The sequence below is a fragment of the Lolium perenne genome, chromosome 6, assembly GCF_019359855.2.
Source record: "Lolium perenne isolate Kyuss_39 chromosome 6, Kyuss_2.0, whole genome shotgun sequence".
In the NCBI taxonomy this organism is placed as follows: Eukaryota; Viridiplantae; Streptophyta; class Magnoliopsida; order Poales; family Poaceae; genus Lolium; species Lolium perenne.
Genome location: NC_067249.2, coordinates 145,547,272 through 145,566,744, shown reverse-complemented (window position 1 = coordinate 145,566,744; position 19,473 = coordinate 145,547,272). Strand labels below are relative to the sequence as shown.

General features: G+C 44.6%; 2 protein-coding genes across 2 annotated transcripts; both read left to right on the top strand.

The window, feature by feature from the left end:
* Nucleotides 1-7,374: 7,374 nt before the first annotated feature.
* On the top strand, nucleotides 7,375-11,020 carry LOC127307326 (isocitrate dehydrogenase [NAD] regulatory subunit 1, mitochondrial). Its single transcript, XM_051338061.1, has 4 exons — nucleotides 7,375-8,002; nucleotides 9,665-9,904; nucleotides 10,267-10,345; nucleotides 10,507-11,020. Exons 1-4 carry the CDS (start codon nucleotides 7,481-7,483, stop codon nucleotides 10,779-10,781), a joined length of 1,116 nt encoding a protein of 371 aa, XP_051194021.1. The 5' UTR covers nucleotides 7,375-7,480; the 3' UTR covers nucleotides 10,782-11,020.
* Nucleotides 11,021-11,392: 372 nt separating this feature from the next.
* LOC127307327 (uncharacterized) lies at nucleotides 11,393-12,216 on the top strand. Its single transcript, XM_051338063.2, has one exon. It carries the CDS (start codon nucleotides 11,469-11,471, stop codon nucleotides 12,066-12,068), a length of 600 nt encoding a protein of 199 aa, XP_051194023.1. The 5' UTR covers nucleotides 11,393-11,468; the 3' UTR covers nucleotides 12,069-12,216.
* The last annotated feature ends 7,257 nt before the right edge of the window (nucleotides 12,217-19,473 follow it).

The window sequence follows — 19,473 nt, the reverse complement described above, 5'->3', positions numbered from 1 at the left end:
TGGCCATTCGTAAAATATGGTTTTATATTATATTTATTAGCAAGTTGGTGGTACATTTTTTTGGATGAATTACATCTTATAGAAAAGCGGTCTCTGAATTCAAAAGTACTCCATTCTTTAGCTGAAGTCTGACATCCTTCTACCATTGTTTGAGATAAAATCTTCAATTAGTTTTTCATGAGAAACTTCCTCCAAAATGTCGTTTTCAATTGTTATCACAGCCAATCCACTCCATGGATCTCATGAGTACCAACATTTGCAATCTGATTTTCAAAATAAGTGTTTGATTCTTTCATTAAAAAATTATCAAGAGCGCCCCTTTAAGATCTAGCGAATTCTTCAATCCTTTTTTTCCTGATGTTATTCATATCATGAAGGGTATCTCCTAATTCTAGAAGGCATTACAGAAAATCAAACTATGAGGCAAATATCATGTATCAAAAATGGAACATGGAAATAAAATGGGATGAAGCAACCTTTGATTGATTTTAGGGTGTGGCTCTCGAAGTGTGGTTGCTCCTCCAGGATCCAGTCCTCCACCTCTTGGATAATTGGTGACCAAACAATCCGGCGAGACCTCCAACTTGAATTGATGCACGACGGTCTTGTGCGGAAACAAACATCAAAAGGATCACCAGATCGGAAGAAGCAAAGCTAGAACAGGGAGACCGAGATATGAGAAATTAAGAAGAAAACACCAAAGAAATAGATAATGTAGGATGAGCATACATAACCTTGTATCTAGTCATTGCATCAACAAAGTATTCGGCGAAATCGGACCGGAATTAAATCTGTGATGGAGCTATGATTGGAAGAACTGCTTCTCCAGACAGGGCCTTGGTGATTGATAAGAAAGAGTTAAACAGGAAAGAAAGATGAGTTGTGTTTGAGTTGGGCTCAACACATTTACTAGACCCAACTAAATTTGTCATTAGTAGCACTGAGTAATAGTTTACCAAAAGTTGCAGGCCCTTACATTGTACACCTGTGTCTGATACGGTCCTGGAGCTGAATTGACAAGAATAAGCCCTCAACTCGCAGGATTGCCAGAAGGTACTAATTACTAAGAACTCAAATCACATCTTCATACACAAGACAATTTCGAGGCATAAGGGGGAAGGTGAATAATAGGGCTTCTTTCTAAAAGATATTCATGTGTCTGTAAATTGGAAAATCACAGAGAGGCGACGGCCAAAGAACCAAAATGAAAATCAGGAAGACATTTGCGCACATTATATTTTCCATGTCCCTTGGCTTATATATGTGGCTATCTCTCTTCAAGACTTATGCCTTGACCAAGCATGATGGATGCTATGCTAGCATATGCTGCCAAGAACAAGTTAGATGCACAAAGATTCATTCAAAGGAATCATGCCCAATATTTTGAAATGTAAGCATAAATCTAGGTAAGAACTTTATATAGTCGCCTCTGCAACTAACCAGAAGAAAAAACCTAGGTGGATGTTGTATTATTCACTGAAAAAGCATGGCCAATATCGTATAGAAACAGAAAGCATATCTCTATCTCTACTACTTAAAAATACTAAAGTGGTTCCTTATTCTACCACTACATCAATACTTTCGTTCTTTCGTCGTCGCGCTTCCCCGTCCATCGTCCACATGGGCCAGGCCCAACCGAATCTCTAAACGGGTTTCGCTCGACGAAGCGTTTCGCCCGCCTCTCCAGCGCCACCAGCCTCCCCTCCCCCTGCCGCCTCTCTCTGTGGGCTAGCAGCTACACCTCCAGGCTCCAGCATCCCATGCCACAACCCCACCTCCATCGCCCGCCGAGAAACTCGTCGATGTTGGCGGGGTCGACATGAAGACATCCACGAGCACCTCCCCGTCCTCCTCCCCTCCGCCAGACATCTCCCCGGTGCAGTCGACTGTGACCGTCGGGCGGGGTTGTAGAGGAAGAGGTCTTGCGACTTGAGCTTGTAGTTGCTTACGGAGCGGCGGCATGTGGTGGTGCAGTGGTGCGACGTGGTGGCTTCTAGCGACCGGTTTTCTTCTCTTCCTGGTTCCTCTCCCAATTTCTCCCAATATCTCGTTTCCTTCATCTCTCTTATTTTTCTTGCCAGAGCATGTTCTGCTCTGGAGGTGAGTTCCTTGCCGCAGGTGGAGCTCCGGCGGGCGAGCCACTGCAGCAGCGGCGAGCTCTTCTTCCCCGCCCCTCGACGCCCGATCTACAGCGCGCATGAAGGAGGCGACCCTGCGACCGGTGGACTTGCAGGTTCTCTCTAACCCTACCTCCCTCCCTCTTCCCCTCTCTCAAAGGAACTCTGCAGGGAGGAGAGCAGGTCGCCACTCGATCTGGTGTGGTACCTCGCCCCCCTCAAGGCTGAGGTAAAAGTGGAGGAACCCTAGAAAATCTCATCTTTGTTTCTGCAGATCCATTTGTATATTTTCCTACAAGGTGTTTGGTGAAAGTCCTTGCTGATTAAGATTATTGTATGAACTATTTAAGGAAAAGCTGATGTACCAGGTGGTGGCTTTCAGATTTGAAAGAGCGAGAAGCGTTGTAGCTAGGTTGTTTGGTGAAGATGAGGTGACTCTCACAATGCGTCTGTTGTGCTTGAGGTAACATTAGTTCAGATCTTTTGCCTCTATATAGCTTGACTGAAATGATGCCTATTCTTTGGTGGCATTGGGTGATTCAATTTGGTATTAGTACAAGATTGATTCAATGTCCTACATACTGAAACTTCAAAAGTGAATAATCTTGCGTTGAAATATATGTCATTAATCTCTATTGCAACCACTTGTCCTGATAAGTGAGTTTTGAATACTTTTCCTTTTTTTTATCATAGCTCTGAATAATAGTTTAGGCGGTTTTAGATTAGTTGTTGTTTCTATGGTTGATGCTGTCAATGATACTGCATCAATTATAGATACTACCCATGCCAATATTTGTTTGAAATTATATATACACTGAATGAATAGTTACCGTTTTTAATTTTTTGTCTTCTTCATCTTGGGCCTTTTTGGCTGGAGGTTGTTTTTACCGGTCTTGGGCGTTGCTCGAAGTAGGCGACACGAACATACAACAAGTGTATTCGGTGCTCCTTTTCATGAAGTATCCTTTGTTTCTTTGGGTGTAAAAATTAAGTATCATATAGGCGCAAAATTTATAGGTAGAGTTGTGTCTGATCGAGACCTATTATGTATGTATTTGCACTATGCTCACTATTTGCAATATATGTCCATGTTCTGTTGGTAGCTCTGGATCCCTCTATATATTGTTCGCCCTGTTCTATTGAGATCAAAACTGTCTGCTCATTCACTGAAAATCATGGATATACAGGTTGGGTTGTATCTTTTCCCTTGCCTGTGACCACTGGCCTCATCTTGCCAATGCCGCCATCCTTTCCCACTTGGTTGGAGAAAATGTCATGAGATTTATCGTGCTTGAGGTGGGTTTGGTTACACACATGTTGTGTGTTCATTTGACTTTTTTAGCCTCGCTGATGTTGTGTTGTTCAGTGGTTGGTGAACATTTTATTATTGTGCAGTAAAAGCTATTACTCATGAAGTATTACTGTCGCCGTTCCTTTTTCTTTATAGGTTATCTTTTCTTAATTTTATTAGCGCTACGTTATAATTTTCTGCTTATCATCACTATTGTGGTGTGCTCATGTAATCTTGCATGCAGTCCCATTGCTCGAATATTTTTGGCTGAACTAGATATTTTAGCACTTCCCTATGATTAATAAGATCAACTCTGCCAACATAATGAAAATCTGTATATGACTATATTCTATATTTTTTAGAGGTGGAGATGGAAATGAAGTCGTTTTTACCAGTGCATGTGACAGGAGTAAGAGAAGAGCGAAGCTGGAAAATGGTAAATCAACCCATACCGACGAACTATATATGCATTATCATAGCTATGTATTAAATGTTACTTTTTGCAAATGCCTTGCAGGGTAAGAACATATGTCTGCATCCCTGTCATTTCAGATTTAAACACTTCACTGGAAGGTAAGATGCATATTATCTTCAGCAACTATTTTAGGTACATAAAAGAAATCTGAATATTTCTAATAACTTAGAAGGTGATTTCACTTTCAAACAAAACTATTGAATCTATGTGTGTCTAAAAAGATTCGTTCCCAAGTGAGTCTTGCTATCGCCCTAGATGCATTCCTCATCATATTTTGGCCTATATGCTTCCTATTTTGAATCTTCCCTATGATGCGAAAAAACATGAATAGAATCATGGATAAATGATATCAGTTGGAAGTAATATGAATATGTATTGTGGTGCTTGTGTGTTTATGCTCTTGGCCATGATATTTTTCTTGGAAATTAGTGACGATGTATCTCTAATTACACGAGTTGAATGAAATAAGATGTTAATGGATAGCTTCTGAATTCTTTATTCATTTGTGTCTTCAAAGTAACAAATAAATGAATATAGGTGAACCCTGTAGTTTTTCCATTCACACAGTCCAGCATGCAAATAAAAGCAGTATGAATCTGTTCAGCTAATTAATTTTCCATATATAAGTAGAACTACCACTTTGGAGTAATAATATTTTGAAACTTGAATATAGCTCTGTACAGATTTTCACTTTACGTGCTGGAAGCATTCAACTGTTCATCTAAACCTGAATTTATGCTCTGTAGTGTCTCTCCTATTATAGCATCTATGCTGATACCAAAGGATCGATGATAGGCTCGCAGTCAGTTTTCAAAATCAGTGTACTGTTTGAAGAGTTTAAAATGCAATGTACTCCAGTCCTAACTGAAACTCTTGTTTAAGTTCACTAAAGGATGTTAGAACTCTTGTTTAAGGATGGCTTTATGTGCATTACCCGAGTCATAATTTTGCAAAATTAGTTTTCTGAATTTGCCTGAACCCTACCAAGGACTGAAGGATGTTAGAACTCTTGTTTAAGGATGGCTTTATGTACAGTACCCAAGTCATAATTTTGCAAAATTAGTTTTCTGAATTTGTCTGACCCCTACCAATTTTGTAGCAACCCTGTTAAAGATAAATGCTATAGTCAGCTAACTTTTATCCATGCAATTTTTAATAAAGACAATCAAAAGAATAACCAGGGAAAAGATACTGAAAATGTTTGCATCATGTGGTAAATTTGTGTATTATTACCATGATCATGTTTTGGCGAATACTCCGGGTAGACTTTATACTCCTTTTCATGGAACTCATTTTCCCTGGAACTGATTTTCGTCTGGCTGCTGTTTTAGAACCATCTGTCTACCTGGTGGCTTCCTCAAAATGATATGGCCATTGCCGCACCAAATTATCCACGTGCATGTCTACGGTAAGATTTATGCTCCAGTATTATTTACTGTCTCTGCCAACATTATTCTTAACTTTCTTTTATTGCTTGGAATTTCAGTGACTTACATCCAGTTTAATCCTGTCAATGAGAAGTGGGTTGATGTGTTGTCCAAATTGAATGTCGATGATGAGTGGGCAGAGGAGTAACACATGATGAAAATTCCAATGGCTAACAGGTAATTGTGCCTTGCTCATTAATGTTTGATGATGTGACATTTTCTGATGTTCATATGACATAGTATTGAAATACAGTACATGTTTGCAATACTGCATATACTACATCAATACTTGGTATGCTATTGCCACAGAACTGACCTATGCATCTACTCAGTTCTGCAAGCAATGCAATCGCTTGAATTCCCTTGGTTATTTGGTTGAATTGATATGCTATGCTATTTTCCCTCGAAAAAAGGAGAATTGGCTTGCTATGCTCTCCGTTGAGCACATAATTAACCTTGTACTGTATGTACTCCAGATGGAATCGTTGGAGAAACTGACTGCATTGTTTGATACAGAAGATACAAGCATCAGGGGCCGTGAAGCCCATGAGGCGTGAGCGGTTTGGGACGTCGACGGCAGCGAGGACGCCCGGGCGGCCGGTGTGGCAGAGGATGATACTGATGGGGATGCGGTGTGAGCTGCCGCGGTTCAGCGGGCTCATATTGTACGATGAGCAAGGCCGACGCCTCCATCTGGGCACTCTGGGCAGAAGAAACCATCTCCAGGTAGGCACGAAGAGTACTCAAACCATTGCCAGGCAGACACGAAGAGTACTCAAACCATCACCAGGCACATGCATACAATTTTAGGGTCGGAAAATAAGCTTAAAATGACATTGTTACATGTATGTTAGCATCTGATGACAACAAGCTCACATTATCAGGAATCTTTTAATTCAAAAAGTAAAATGTGTTACCTCTCTTAAGCATGAATTAAGAAGTAAAATGTTTTATCTCTATAAGCATGAATGTGACAGACAATCAGTCTTTGCCATCCACTTTATCTCTACGAGATCTTCAAATTAGACTCATATTATTATGATAAAATTGTGGCCGCCTTTGTACTAAACATATGTTGCAAAATAGGTCTAACTGCTTTGCAAAAAACATTGTGGTCGAACATAAATGCTGCCATGGTGTACTCGGTAGATGTCAGGTCACTTATCTTGTTTTTTCAGTGATGTTGCAGGGTTGTTTGGCCAGAGCCGGAAACGAACATTGCGGAGGTGAGCAGCAAAAAATTGTTGGCGCCCAGGAGCGGAGCTGTGTGCTGGAGATCAAGGGGACACTCGCGTGATGGGCAGCGATGAAGAAGATTGAGAAGTAGCTCCTAGGTGCTCCTGGGCAGCGAGGAAGAGGATCGAACGAAGTTGTGCGTGCTGGAGATCCTGGCGACTAGGGATCGAGGGGACCAAGGGATTGAGGGTAGCGACGACCTGGGGAGGAGGAGAAGCTGCTCCCAGGTGTGGAAGCCATGAAGAGCACTGGCGACCTGGGGAGGGCGAGAAGCGGCGACAATGTGGGGACTCCTTTTCAGTGCTCCCCCTGGGCGAGGGATCGTGGAGGCCTGAGCGCGAGGTGGAGTCACCGGCGGAGGTGGAGGGCGATCAAAATCTAAGAAGAGTGATTCTAAATCTAGGAAGATACCGATTCTAAATATAGGTGTGAGATTTACCGCGTAAGAGTAGCAAGAAAACCTAGAACTTTGAATCACGCGGATGTATAACAATGCTTTTTTGTTACTATGTTCGGTATTATCATGTTTTAGTACATTATGATATTCCGGATTTGTTTTAAATTTTTATAGTGAGTTCTAACTAATATGTGCTTTGAAAGATAAAATTTGAGAACCCGTGTCAAAGCACGGGCATTTATACTAGTAACAAAAAAAAAAATAGCCATTTGGGGCCATGAGGGGGCAGAATATACGAGTCTGGTGGGGAATAATCAATTGCCACGGAAATGGCGGCATACGAACGAGTATACGACAGAGGAGCAGTACAAAGCGGTGACCCACCCAATAATGAAGGAAAAAATATCACCAAAATAGAAAGGAAAAAAGGAACCATCCCATCCCTTTCTTTCTGCTTCGCTCCTTCCCAATTTCAACCTCCGTTTCTCCTCCAGACACGGCGCCGATCGCATCCGCCCCCGAAACCCTAGCCCGGCCATGGCGCGACGATCCGCCCCGCTCCTCCGGCGCCTCCTCGCCGCGCCCCCCTCGTCTCCCCTCGCCGGCGCCGCCTCCCGCCGCACCGTCACCTACATGCCGCGCCCGGGCGACGGCGCCCCGCGCACCGTCACGCTCATCCCGGGCGACGGCATCGGGCCGCTCGTCACCGGCGCCGTGCGCCAGGTCATGGAGGCAATGCACGCGCCCGTGGTCTTCGAGACCTACGAGGTCCACGGCGACATGCCCTCGGTGCCCGCCGAGGTCATCGACTCAATCCACCGCAACAAGGTCTGCCTCAAGGGCGGCCTCGCCACGCCACTCGGGGGCGGCGTCTCGTCCCTCAACTTGCAGCTCCGCAAGGAGCTCGACCTCTACGCCTCCCTCGTCAACTGCTTCAACCTCCCCGGCCTGCCCACCAGGCACGACAACGTTGACATCGCTGTCATCAGGGAGAACACCGAGGGCGAGTACTCGGGCCTCGAGCACGAGGTCGTGCCCGGCGTCGTCGAGAGTCTCAAGGTATGATGGCACACATGATGCTCTCTCTGGTATCTACTACAGGAGAATCGTTGACCTTGTAGTTTGTGCTACCAAATGTGTCTGTGACTTCGATTGCTAGTTGGAAAACTCGCGTTCCCACACCTTTGCTCAACACATGAGCTACAAGTGAGCCCCGTAAGATTCCAATCTTATTTGCAGCTATTCCCATAACTGTTAGGATGACACACAAAATCTTATGTTACTCCTGTTATTACTGCTCTAAACACAAGGATGTATGGCCTTGCAAAAAAAAAAAACGCTTAAAGGTTGCTTACCCATTACAGAAAGTGTGGCTTGTCACACTTTGCCACTAGGTGTGGCAATATGTGGTAGATAAACCAAATATGCCTCGTGTAAGAAGTATGTAGCAAGCATTATATTAGTCCTATCTTTTCCATTTTGATGCTGCCATAGGTAGTTCCTGTGAGTTCGAAAGATGTTTTGCTTAGATACTATTTTGTTACTTCATAACTTGTATATTAATCTGAAACTTCAATTCTAAAGCCTGTCCAAAACCGCGTAAGCTTGTTGTATAAACACTAAATGGTTTGATGTGATGGCTGGTTGTCGACTGTTTGCCATTATTTAGAACAGTGATTCCTGTCATTAGCAATAGTACTGAGATAGTGGGATCTTTGCTTAAGGATTCATGTGCCTCATCAATCACTATCATACTAATGAAGAGTATAAATGGTATTACAGTGTTAGTCTTTGTCGAACTTTCGTAAAAAAATATTTAATGGTCAACTTGCAAAGGTGCTGCTCATAACTACTTCAATGAGCGATGTGAGCGAAGTTGCAATTCATTGTTACATGAGTTATGGTTACGGGCTTCTTAAGTATCAATTTGTGTGCATTTAGTCTTGTGGTGTCATTATGTATTGTCCTGGCAAAGAATGAACTGTAGTACCATATTGCCCTACATGCATACGGAGCACTCACCAATGGAAACGTGCAGCTTGCAGTGCCTATGCTTTGAGAAGTGAATACAATAATTCAGTAACATGTTTTGAGAACCCATGCTGAACAAAACAAAGTGTCCAAAATGTACAGCCAGATCCATTGCGCCACCTCCAATAGCCGCCTAGCTATCCATTTCCTATTTTCTGGTCACGGCTCCAATGCCTCAGGCCTGTGGAATCTCAGATGAGCCTCCTGGTTGTCCTTGCCCAGATTCAGTCGCTTCGTCTTTCTCCCCATCATCTCGTCCTCCCTCGGATGATCACATCATCAAGCGATCTTCGGTCATTGCTGCGCATGTGCCCCCATTCCCCTCTCTGTCCTGGCTTTTAGGTGCGCATGTGCACGTCTGAATGCAAACATCCAAACAGACCGTTAGGAGTTTTGACCGCATATGAACCGTTTTGGCTTTTAGGTGCACATCTGGAAATGTTTCAGTATAGGTTAAACAAATCAAGTGGTATGTTTCAATGCTATAATTACATGCCCTGTCATTAGTTGTCCAGTTATCATTGGATCATGTCCTAGGTCCTTTAGTTCACATTTCATTATGATTTATGTGAGTTTGCACACTCTATTCTACTTCTGAGATAAAATGCATGTAAACTGTTCTCTTGCTTCATTTTGTTGTCTAAAAGATTGTTTCTGCGAGTTATGCTCACTGAATTGATTTGTTGCTAGGTGATGACGAAGTTCTGCTCTGAAAGGATTGCCAAGTATGCTTTTGAGTATGCTTACCTTAACAACAGAAAGAAAGTGACAGCAGTTCATAAAGCAAACATCATGAAGCTTGCTGATGGTTTGTTCTTGGAGTCTTGCCGTGAGGTTGCAACAAAGTATCCTAGCATTCAATATAGTGAAATCATTGTGGACAACTGTTGTATGCAGCTTGTTGCAAAGCCTGAACAGTTTGATGTTATGGTATGTACATGAAATCTATGCATTTCTCACTAAGTTCCACTGTTTGCCATGCAATCATATTCTGATTATTCACCTAGCTGATCTTTTCCAGCCATTCCAAAATAATCTCACTAAAGCAAAGTTAGTTTTCAAAAAACTTGAATATGTTGCTTGATCTATGCCTATATCCTTTGCGGTCAGATTGTGTAACTAAGTTTCTGCCAATTAAATAGTACCATCTTTCATATTTGCTCCTTCTGGGCAATCTCATATTTGTTTGTCTGTTCTGCTTTATGTTCCGAATGCCTTTATCTTGATTATTCTGAAGTTTTCACACGTTACCTGCTGAATTCAGACTTACTGTTATTCTTTTCCTTTTATAGGTTACCCCAAATCTGTATGGCAATCTGGTGTCTAATGTAGCTGCAGGTATTGCTGGAGGCACTGGTGTCATGCCTGGAGGTAGAGTCTAATCTTGCCCTATGATTTTCTTGTTTTATGACAAGTAGATTTTCATTTGCCCATAGTTCAATCGTTTCTGGTTAGTATGGTGCACGGTCTCTTGATACTTGTGCAAACAGAACTTGGAAGTCTCTAATTCACTATGTACTGCATTATTTCAGGTAATGTTGGCCAGTACCATGCCGTTTTCGAGCAGGGTGCTTCTGCAGGAAATGTTGGAAATGACAAGATTGTGCAGCAGAAAAAAGCTAACCCTGTTGCTTTGTTTCTCTCGTCCGCGATGATGCTGAGGCATTTGCAGTTCCCGTCATTTGCGGACCGGCTGGAGTCAGCAGTGAAGCGTGTCATCGCAGAAGGGAAATACAGGACCAAGGATTTGGGCGGCACCAGCACCACCCAGGAAGTCACGGATGCGGTGATTTCCAAGCTTGGTTAACGACCAATCGTGTATGTTTTTTGAGACGAGACCCCCATTGGACTAGGCTGCTAGTCCTGACTGATTTTTGTTGATTGTAGTTTTAGATCATCGTTTTGTTCAGCAAATCATTGTAAATCTTTGGGCGTCTAGTTCTGGTTATGCTTCAGAATAATCTGAGCAACTCACCATGAACAGTTATTGCCATATTATAACTGGAAATAAGAGAGAAAATACAAGAAACAATTCTCTTTTCAATCTATCCGCTGCTGCTGTGGCTGTGTGTTTTTGAGTTAGTTGGTTCGGGCTCTAATGTTGAGTTGTTGATGCACTACAAGTAACACTTTTTTTCTCCTTTGCTGAAAGCCTGAAGTGGACATCAATACTACTGTTCTCGTAATACTTTGACGCGACTTCTTGTAGACGGTAAACATTCAACACAGCTACAGTATAATACTTCTTTTTTAGGGTCTCACATACTCTGAACTCGCTGTTGTGCAATGTAGACAAAAGAGTCCTGATAACAGAACCAGCAATATAAAAAGTTGACTGGGCCGGCCCATGTTCTCGCGAACACTGGCCCATCCAAACCGCTGCCGCTCAAACCCTAGGACACACAAAACCCACCACTTCCGCCGCCTCCAGTTGCAGTTGGTCTCTCTCTTTCTCGGAAGCCCTCAAAAAAAGACCCTAGCTTCCAATCCCCCCATGGCTTCGCACATCGACTTCCGCTACCTCGATGAGGGCCTCGGCGGCGCGCGCGGCAAGCGCAAGCGCCGGGACGAGGAGGAGGCGGCCGCCGAGTCCATGGACGTCGACGCCGAGGTCCCCCGTCCATCCAAGCTCCGCGCCGTCCCCTCCCTCTCCGACCCTTCCAAGCCGGCCGGCTTCGGGCAGCCCACCTACGACGGCGTCATCGCCGGCCGCGTCTCGGGCCGGAACTGGAAGGAGCCCCGCACGCGCCGCTCGTCCGCGCTCATGGTCTCCCGGAAGCCCGTCCCGCTCGAGCAGCGCGTGCGCGACAAGTCCCTCAAGAAGGCGTACCAGGCGCGCAAGGCGGAGCTCAAGGAGGAGATCCGCCAGAACAAGGCCGCCAAGCGCACCAAGCGCCAGGAGCGGGAGAAGCTCAAGAAGGAGAACGTCCTGCGCACCGGCTCCAAGCTGCAGAAGGTCACCAACCCCAAGACCATCCAGAAGATCGCCAAGTCCAAGAAGCGCCACCAGCTCAAGGTCGTCTCCGACGAGATCTTCGGCAAGAAGAAGTCGGACGACGCCCGCCGTATGCAGGTGCCTGGCCTGGAGAACTGAGTCACCACCTATCCCTTTTCCTTTTTTTCTCGCATTGTGTGATGTCGAATTTTGTACTACTGCTGCTTTTCTGTTGCTGTGAGCTCTGCTCTTATGACCAATCGAACGCTTACAATTACATTGGTATAATATATCTCTATCTCTACTACTACTAGTGAAGGTGCACGTGCCACGCACGTATTACAATCTACAATAAAACGATTTCATCATGAATCTTATTTTTTAGCGGATTTTTTGTAAAGAGCAACTTTGAATGTGGCTCATGTCAAACGATTTGAGCAGGGTGTGCAACACACGATACCCACACACGTCTTTACAGAAAAATACGCATAGCTAATTGGCCATGAGGCTTCCGAGAGCTTGGCAGCAGTAGCTCTCTTTAACAAGGGTAAGTCAAAAAAAAGGATGTATGTATGGACTATGTTTAGTCCCAGGAGCTATCCCTAATGAAAATCAACAAAAATTCTGAAACTCAAAACTATATTGAAAGTGAGCTCAAACACAAACTCCTCGACATTCAGCATGCACATATCTCCAAATGTTAGAGAGGAAGTGCAGGCAACAAGATACCTCTCATGGAAAATCATAACTTAGGAGGAGGGCTCCGAGTAAACTCATCTTCATTGAGAACAAGCAAGTGCGTATGGGTAAGGAGACCTCTGGGGCTATCCACGATAGGAACATGGTGCGGAAGGGCTGGGCGCTGGCTTGCTTCATCTGCCCACATGTCACCATACAATTGGAGGGGTAAAAGACAGAGGAAAACAACAGAGCGCAAGGAGGGCAAAAATGAGATTGCGACCCAATGTTGAAACCCTATCCGCATTCCCTTCCTGCCGCCGCCTCTCGTGTTCTCCTCCCCTTGCTGCCCCTCGTCGTCAATCTCCTCCGCCCCCATCCCCTGTGAAGTCCTCCATCTGCGACACGCCTCACCGGCAGAGGATGCCAGCACCCTATGCAGGGCGGCGCGGCCAGATATGCCAGCAGCCGGGCAATTAGGCGGAGGGAGAGATATGAAGAGAAGATGTCAACGAGGCAGCAGTGCAGCTCAGCCACGGTTGGGGTAGATCCGGCGGGACACACTATGAACACAGCGACCAACCCTCTACTGGCCAGTAGGAGGAGCAGTCACACCTGGAGGAGGTCGTCTCACGCATCCTCTTCGTCGACCTCGCACCCGGACGACGACACCGTCGTCTCCGGAGACCATTCCCGTCAGAACCAAGCTGGCTTTGAGGTATGTGCTGACCACATCTCCCTCATTGGATTTTGTTCTTCTTCTTGGTATATCTATTGTTTAAGATTTAGTTTTTTGTTTCCTGCTATGCAGCTAGGAAAGAAGCTCGACCGGGTGATCACGAAGTTCATGCTGATGGGGGTCCTTTGAGATCCTCTTCCTTTTTCCTCTCAACAACCTGGGTCAATATTGTAACTATGCATTACTTAAAGGTTAAGCTATGCAGTCTGTACCTAATGTAAAGTAGAAAAGTAATATTTGGTCTCAAGATTCTTTCCATGTTTTAAACTGAATCCCCAATGAAATCCTGTGTGCAGCTTTGCCCTTTCTACTAGCTCGTGAATTCTAAGCTCTGATCAAAAGGTATTCTCTTTAGTACGCCTGTCTGCTTTTATTAGCAGTTTGTTGGATTTACTGCTTGAATATTATTTATTTGGATATTTCCCATGACAAATATATCTGCAGTTTAAGGTTATATTTTTTAATGAAATGAAGATTTAATTCTCAGATAATTTCACTTTGGCAATGTTTGCTCAAGATGCATGCTATGAACAGAGATATTTATTCTTTATACTGCTGGGTGCTGGCAGATCTATGTTCATGAGATGGAGAATGCAAACTAGAAGGAGAAATTCAAGGGAGAGATGTGGATCCAGTCCAGTAACTTCACTCAGTTCGAGGGATGGATGGTGCTTTGTTGTGTTTATCAACATGTCACATAAGAGGGATAAGGTCAGCTTGACTGCTAAATACATCTTGGCTATGCATAATTTTGGTGTGGGTAGACCTTTGAAGCTGGAACTGGCTAATAAGAAATCTACTGATTTGTGGATGTAGATTGCATTGGTAAGCTGAGAGCGGAAGCTGCTCATTGTTTTCTCAACATTGGTATTTGTATGCTTAGATGGTTACAGCTTTTCTATTTATTCAGCATGTAGATTCACAGTACTTATATATGAGTAATTGTTTCCCTATATCTTTGCAGGGGAGAGAGGAAAACTTTAAGGGTAGTTTAGATTATGTTTCTTATGGTCATATAATGCAGCCACCAAATTATTACCTTTCTTATATCTCAGATAAACTTCTGATTATAATCTTTGCGTGCACCTTCCTCATCATCTAATGCTGCTACGTCTGTAATTTTTATGTTACACTGGTAGTGCTTTCGTCATGAGATTTCTTTAATTATATACCTTCAACCTTTCTCATATATCTGAAGTTATTCTGCTTTTGCTTCTCATCCATGCTCTCAGTCTCATTCCAGTTTATTGTTGGCATATTTTCTCACTGACGATGACCACAGGGTGCATGTATGAATACCTTCAGAAGATGGTATTCAATCTATCTTCTGTAAATCTGCATCCAATTTCGTGTGAGTTTGTTTACCCTCCCTCATTTAGGCTAATATATCTTCTTGGCTATTTCACTTCCGGAATCATTCGCTTTTACGATACTTCGGTACACTTATCAATATACACGCCTTGGTTCTACAAATACCTCGCGAAAAGTAAAATACAATCAAATACCTCGCGAAAAGTAAAATACAATCATGCCACCCGAGATACGTGGGGGCTACTTGGAAAAAACACATTACAAATAAGAGACTTTGTCCTGACTTCACCCTGTCTCGAAGAAATTCATAACAATATAGATATACAACAAATATACATATACAACTCTGCGTCTTGGTCCAAACCTAATACATTGAGTAAAATGAAAGAACTCCTATATCACTGTCAGGTTTTCTCTTGAAGCACGAACATTTTGTGTGCAATCATCGTATCGATACTCCTTGAAGAAAGCGGTGTCTACCTTAAGAAGTTCATCAATCATTTTTTCGGCGATAAGAGATACATCCGCATTATGCTTGTCAATATTTATTCTCCTCTTCGATGCCTTAGAGGTAAAAAGTGTCGACAACCATGCCAAAATCTAACTTTGAGTGGCAGATCATCAACCAGATCAAGGCCAACTTGGCACCAGCCACCATTTGAGCTTTCACAAAGTCGTGGATACTGCACACGTCCTTAAATTTGCCCATGAGCTCGGCAGAGCTCGGCAAGATTATCGGGCTGAGGGTTCCTAGGAAATATAGCATTATACACCATGGCCAGGGTACCGTTGCAGAAGTCAAGAAATTCTCGACCTTGAGCGGCTCGATCCTGAAATTGAACAATACGTCGAGTGTGATCTTCATCCACCCAAAATCAATGTCATTCGCCTTGGCAAGTCGAAGAAGAGCTTCAACTCGCAAATTCACTCTTTGTTCTTCGGCGGCAGCATCCAGGAACAAACCTATGAACAACATAAGGAAAAAAACAATGTAGCATAAGGAGGGATACATAAAAACAACAAGGAGATAGAAGTAACATACCAGCCATATCTTGACTTGCATCAGTCATCAAGTTAAGCATACAACTCTCCCGCTGAGCAGATCGAGTGGTTTTAGCAGTCGCCATTTCCTTCAACTCATGAGCCTCCTGCGCTTGACGAAGGGCAGCTTGTTCCCGATCCGAGGATTTACGAGATTGATCCAGAACTATCACTGTTTGCTTTTTCATTGACTGCAACTGTTGTTGCAGATCAGCTATCTCTTGGTCCATTGAGCCAGAACACGACGAAACATCCAAGGAAGCATCGCCAGATACTCTCGCGGAATGAGACATAGCAGGAGAAGCTTCGGAAGGTCCAACCTCAATATAGTTGTCGAAAATTAACTGGTAGACAAGAAAGTATCGACATCAATCATTCAACAAGACACGTTTTTTCATTCATATTCATGACACGTTGCATAAACGAATCTTTACAAAATATGGCTCATAGGGAGCCTACACAAATAATCGGGAGCAGCAAAAGGCGGCGGTACTACAAAAAAGAAAACAAAAGGAAGTACAAGTTGGTCTACTTGACCTCTGTTTGGGCAGCGCTAGCAGATGCGGAAGACTTCGGGTCAAGGAAGGCGATAAGATTCTTCGAGTAAAGCTTGGCGTCCTTGACCAGAGCCTTCCATTTCTCGGAGTTTAAACCCTTGGGAGCACCAGCCTTTACCCAGTCGACCTTTTGGCCGCCGGCCGCCACCAGAGTGATGGTTCCTTCGACTCCAATCTTCAAGCTCGCTTGACGATAGGCCAAAGCTGGATCATCCTTTGCCCAAAATTGCTGGGCAAGCTAGGAGAAAATCTCGGGATGCGTGTACTTCAGGAAGAAATGAGGGAAGATGTGCTTCAACGCATTCCGCACGGAAGTCAAGCACTTGCGTGCCAGGTCAAAATTCAACTCAAGAATATCGAGAGTGTCCAGGAGACGGTCATACGATTCTTGGCTCAAGGTGTACTGCTCACCCATCTTCCCTGCTGGAGAAAAGCAGGACTTCGTCAACACCAAAGATAGTTTTAGCACAAATAAAAGTGGAATGACAAAGGGAAAGATAGTATTACTCGAGAATCTTCGAGATTGCGTCTCGAGGCGCAAGATTATATCATTATTGCGCTGGACCTGTTTGACCTCCTTGTCGCTTAAAGCGTCTTCAGCGGCTTGAAGTCTTCGGCGAAGATCTTCGACACCGGCAATATCCTTTTCAGCCCTCTTGCAAGCCTCCTCGCTGGCGTTGAGCTTGGCCTCCAGATCAACGGCACGATTTTCGGCGCGATGCAACGCCTCTGGAAGAAAAGATAAGCGAAGATACAAAAACAAGATAGGAAATACATAAAACATTAAGTGCGAGGAAGTTTTACCCCTTAAAGTTTCGGCTTCATTGCGGAACCCGATAAAATGGGAGCCTAAGTTGACCAGCTCCTTCATCAAGGGTTGCCAAAGTCGACAAGAAAGAAATATAGTAATAAGCAGCAAAAAATTGTTCGAGTAATCAAAAAAGGCGACAAATAGGAAAGGTAATTTACATCGTTAAGGAGAGGAGTCGACATGCTCCTGGCGGCAAGTTCTTGTTTGCCAGCAGCCCCAATTTCAGCTTTCTTCTGTTTCGGTACTCGGGGGCTGGGCACTGGAGTCGATGCTTCTGGATCATCTTGCGGAGGAGGCGAAGCTTCTGGCGCGACACGACGATCCTCAGAAAGGACCAACTTGTTGGAGGTGCTCATGTTGGCTGGCCCATGAGCTTCGGGATTTACCTCTTCTTCGTCAGCTCTGTCAATATAACAACAAAATAAATATAAGGGAAACAAAAGAAAGAAGATAGGAAGGAACAAGAAAGAGCAACTTACGAGCTAACGACGCTAGTCATGGCGTAGGGGTCGAAGACTTCTTGATCTTCGGGAGAAGATTCTTCGGCGGCTGGTTCGGCGAGTTTGGACGCGCCGGAATCTTCTTCTTCGTCGTCTCTCTTCCTCTTGCGTTTATCCGGAGAAGCGGTAGGAGGAGGAGAAACGGAATGAGCAGAGTCAGATTGTTGTTCCGATTCTGAATCTTTGTTAGGGGAACCCGCAGTTCTTTGAGATTCTGCAGGTTCACTCTCAGGAATGGAGGATTCCTGGGAGTCGTCAGTGACAACGACTCGCTCATCCACTTCCCCACCTTCAGTTAGTGGGGGAAGAGAGGAAAGAGACTGATGGTCCTAGAGGCAAAAAAGAATGAGAAAGAAAGGGAAAATTACCAAAACATGAAGGAAGAACAATTGCAGTCAAAAAACAGGAATACAACTCGAAAGACAATACTTACTTCGGGAAGGACGTGGTCACCGCTGAATGGTTCCAGGCGGAAGGAAGAAGGAACTTCGTGATTTTTTCTCAAGGAGGTGAAACGGCGGACAAGCTTCTCCAAATCCTTCAAGGAAAGATCGTCGGAAATCCTGGCAGCGTCTTCAGCACACGAGTACATCCAAAGGGGATTTTTGCGAGCTTGTAGAGGCTGCACTCGAATCCGCAAAAAGTGTGCAATGATTTGCACACCCGACAGTTCTGCCCGATCGGTGTACTGAAGCTCTCGGATGCGAGCAATAAGAGCGTCGGTGGCTGCCTTTTCTTCGGCTTAGCCTATGCGTCCCAAGACTTGCACCTTTGAATATCTTCGGAAGCATCAAAGGCGGCAAGACCGTACTCCTGAGCATCCGAAGATTCATCCTTGACGTAAAGCCACTTCCTACGCCAGCCTTGGACGGAGTCGGCGAACTTCACATCAAAATAGCCGACCTCTGGACGAACGCAGATGCACACACCACCTACATTGTAGATGGCGTTCTTCAAGTTGTTGTGGCGGAGGTAAAAGATGCGCTTCCATAGGCCCTAGTGAGGTTGGATGCCCAGGAAGCACTCATAGAGAGTGATGAAGATGGAGATGTGGAGGAGAGAGTTTGGGGTCAGCTGGTGCAGCTGAATCCCATAGACAAAGAGGAGGCCACAGAGAAATTCATGTATAGGAAAAGAAAGGCCACGAATGAGGAAATCGATGAAGGTTACCCGGAAACCGGATGGAGGATGGGGAGAACTCTCGTCCCCTAGCATCCTCAGAGCCTTCTTGTTGAACATGCCCATCTTCTTCATCAAGCGATTGTCCTGCGCGGAGATCTTCCACCTCTCCCATCCGGAGATCTTGGTCTTCTCCACGCACTCCTCGGTGCCTGGGCGCGGTTCTTGCACTGCTTGGAGCGCGGAACCATGGCGGAAGTACGGCCGAGGAAATAGAGAGGCAGCAGAGGGTGCGTGCGCGAGGTGCTCGAGGAGGAAGAAGGATAGAGAGATAAAGATGGTGTGCGGCGCAGCGAAGGGGGAAAAATGAGGACAAGGGTCCAACTTATTGGAAGAAGACGATACGCTCAGCCGTCAGATGAAAAGGGAAGGATTCTGAACCCTACGCATGTCCAAGTGGTAGAATGGTCTTTTCAGTTTAATTTTTACCGAGGGGAAATTACCGCGCGCGTGCCGGGAATTCCGGAGGATGTGCGCGCCCCACTTGCGCGATGTGGAGGAAGTGCAGAACTTTGGACCCACGAAACAGTGGTTTTCCAGGAGTCGTGGCTTCCCAAGGTGGCCATACGTGGTTGTCGTCAGCAACGACGTCATTGTCAAAAAATCTTTGAGTGATGGAGCAAAATATAGTGGAAAGAAAACTTCAAGATCTGGAGAAATGTATGGTTAAAAAGAAAATTCAGGACCCTATGCCGAGATGCAAGCACCTGTTCATATGCTCGGGGGCTACTCTTATCAGAAGTATTAT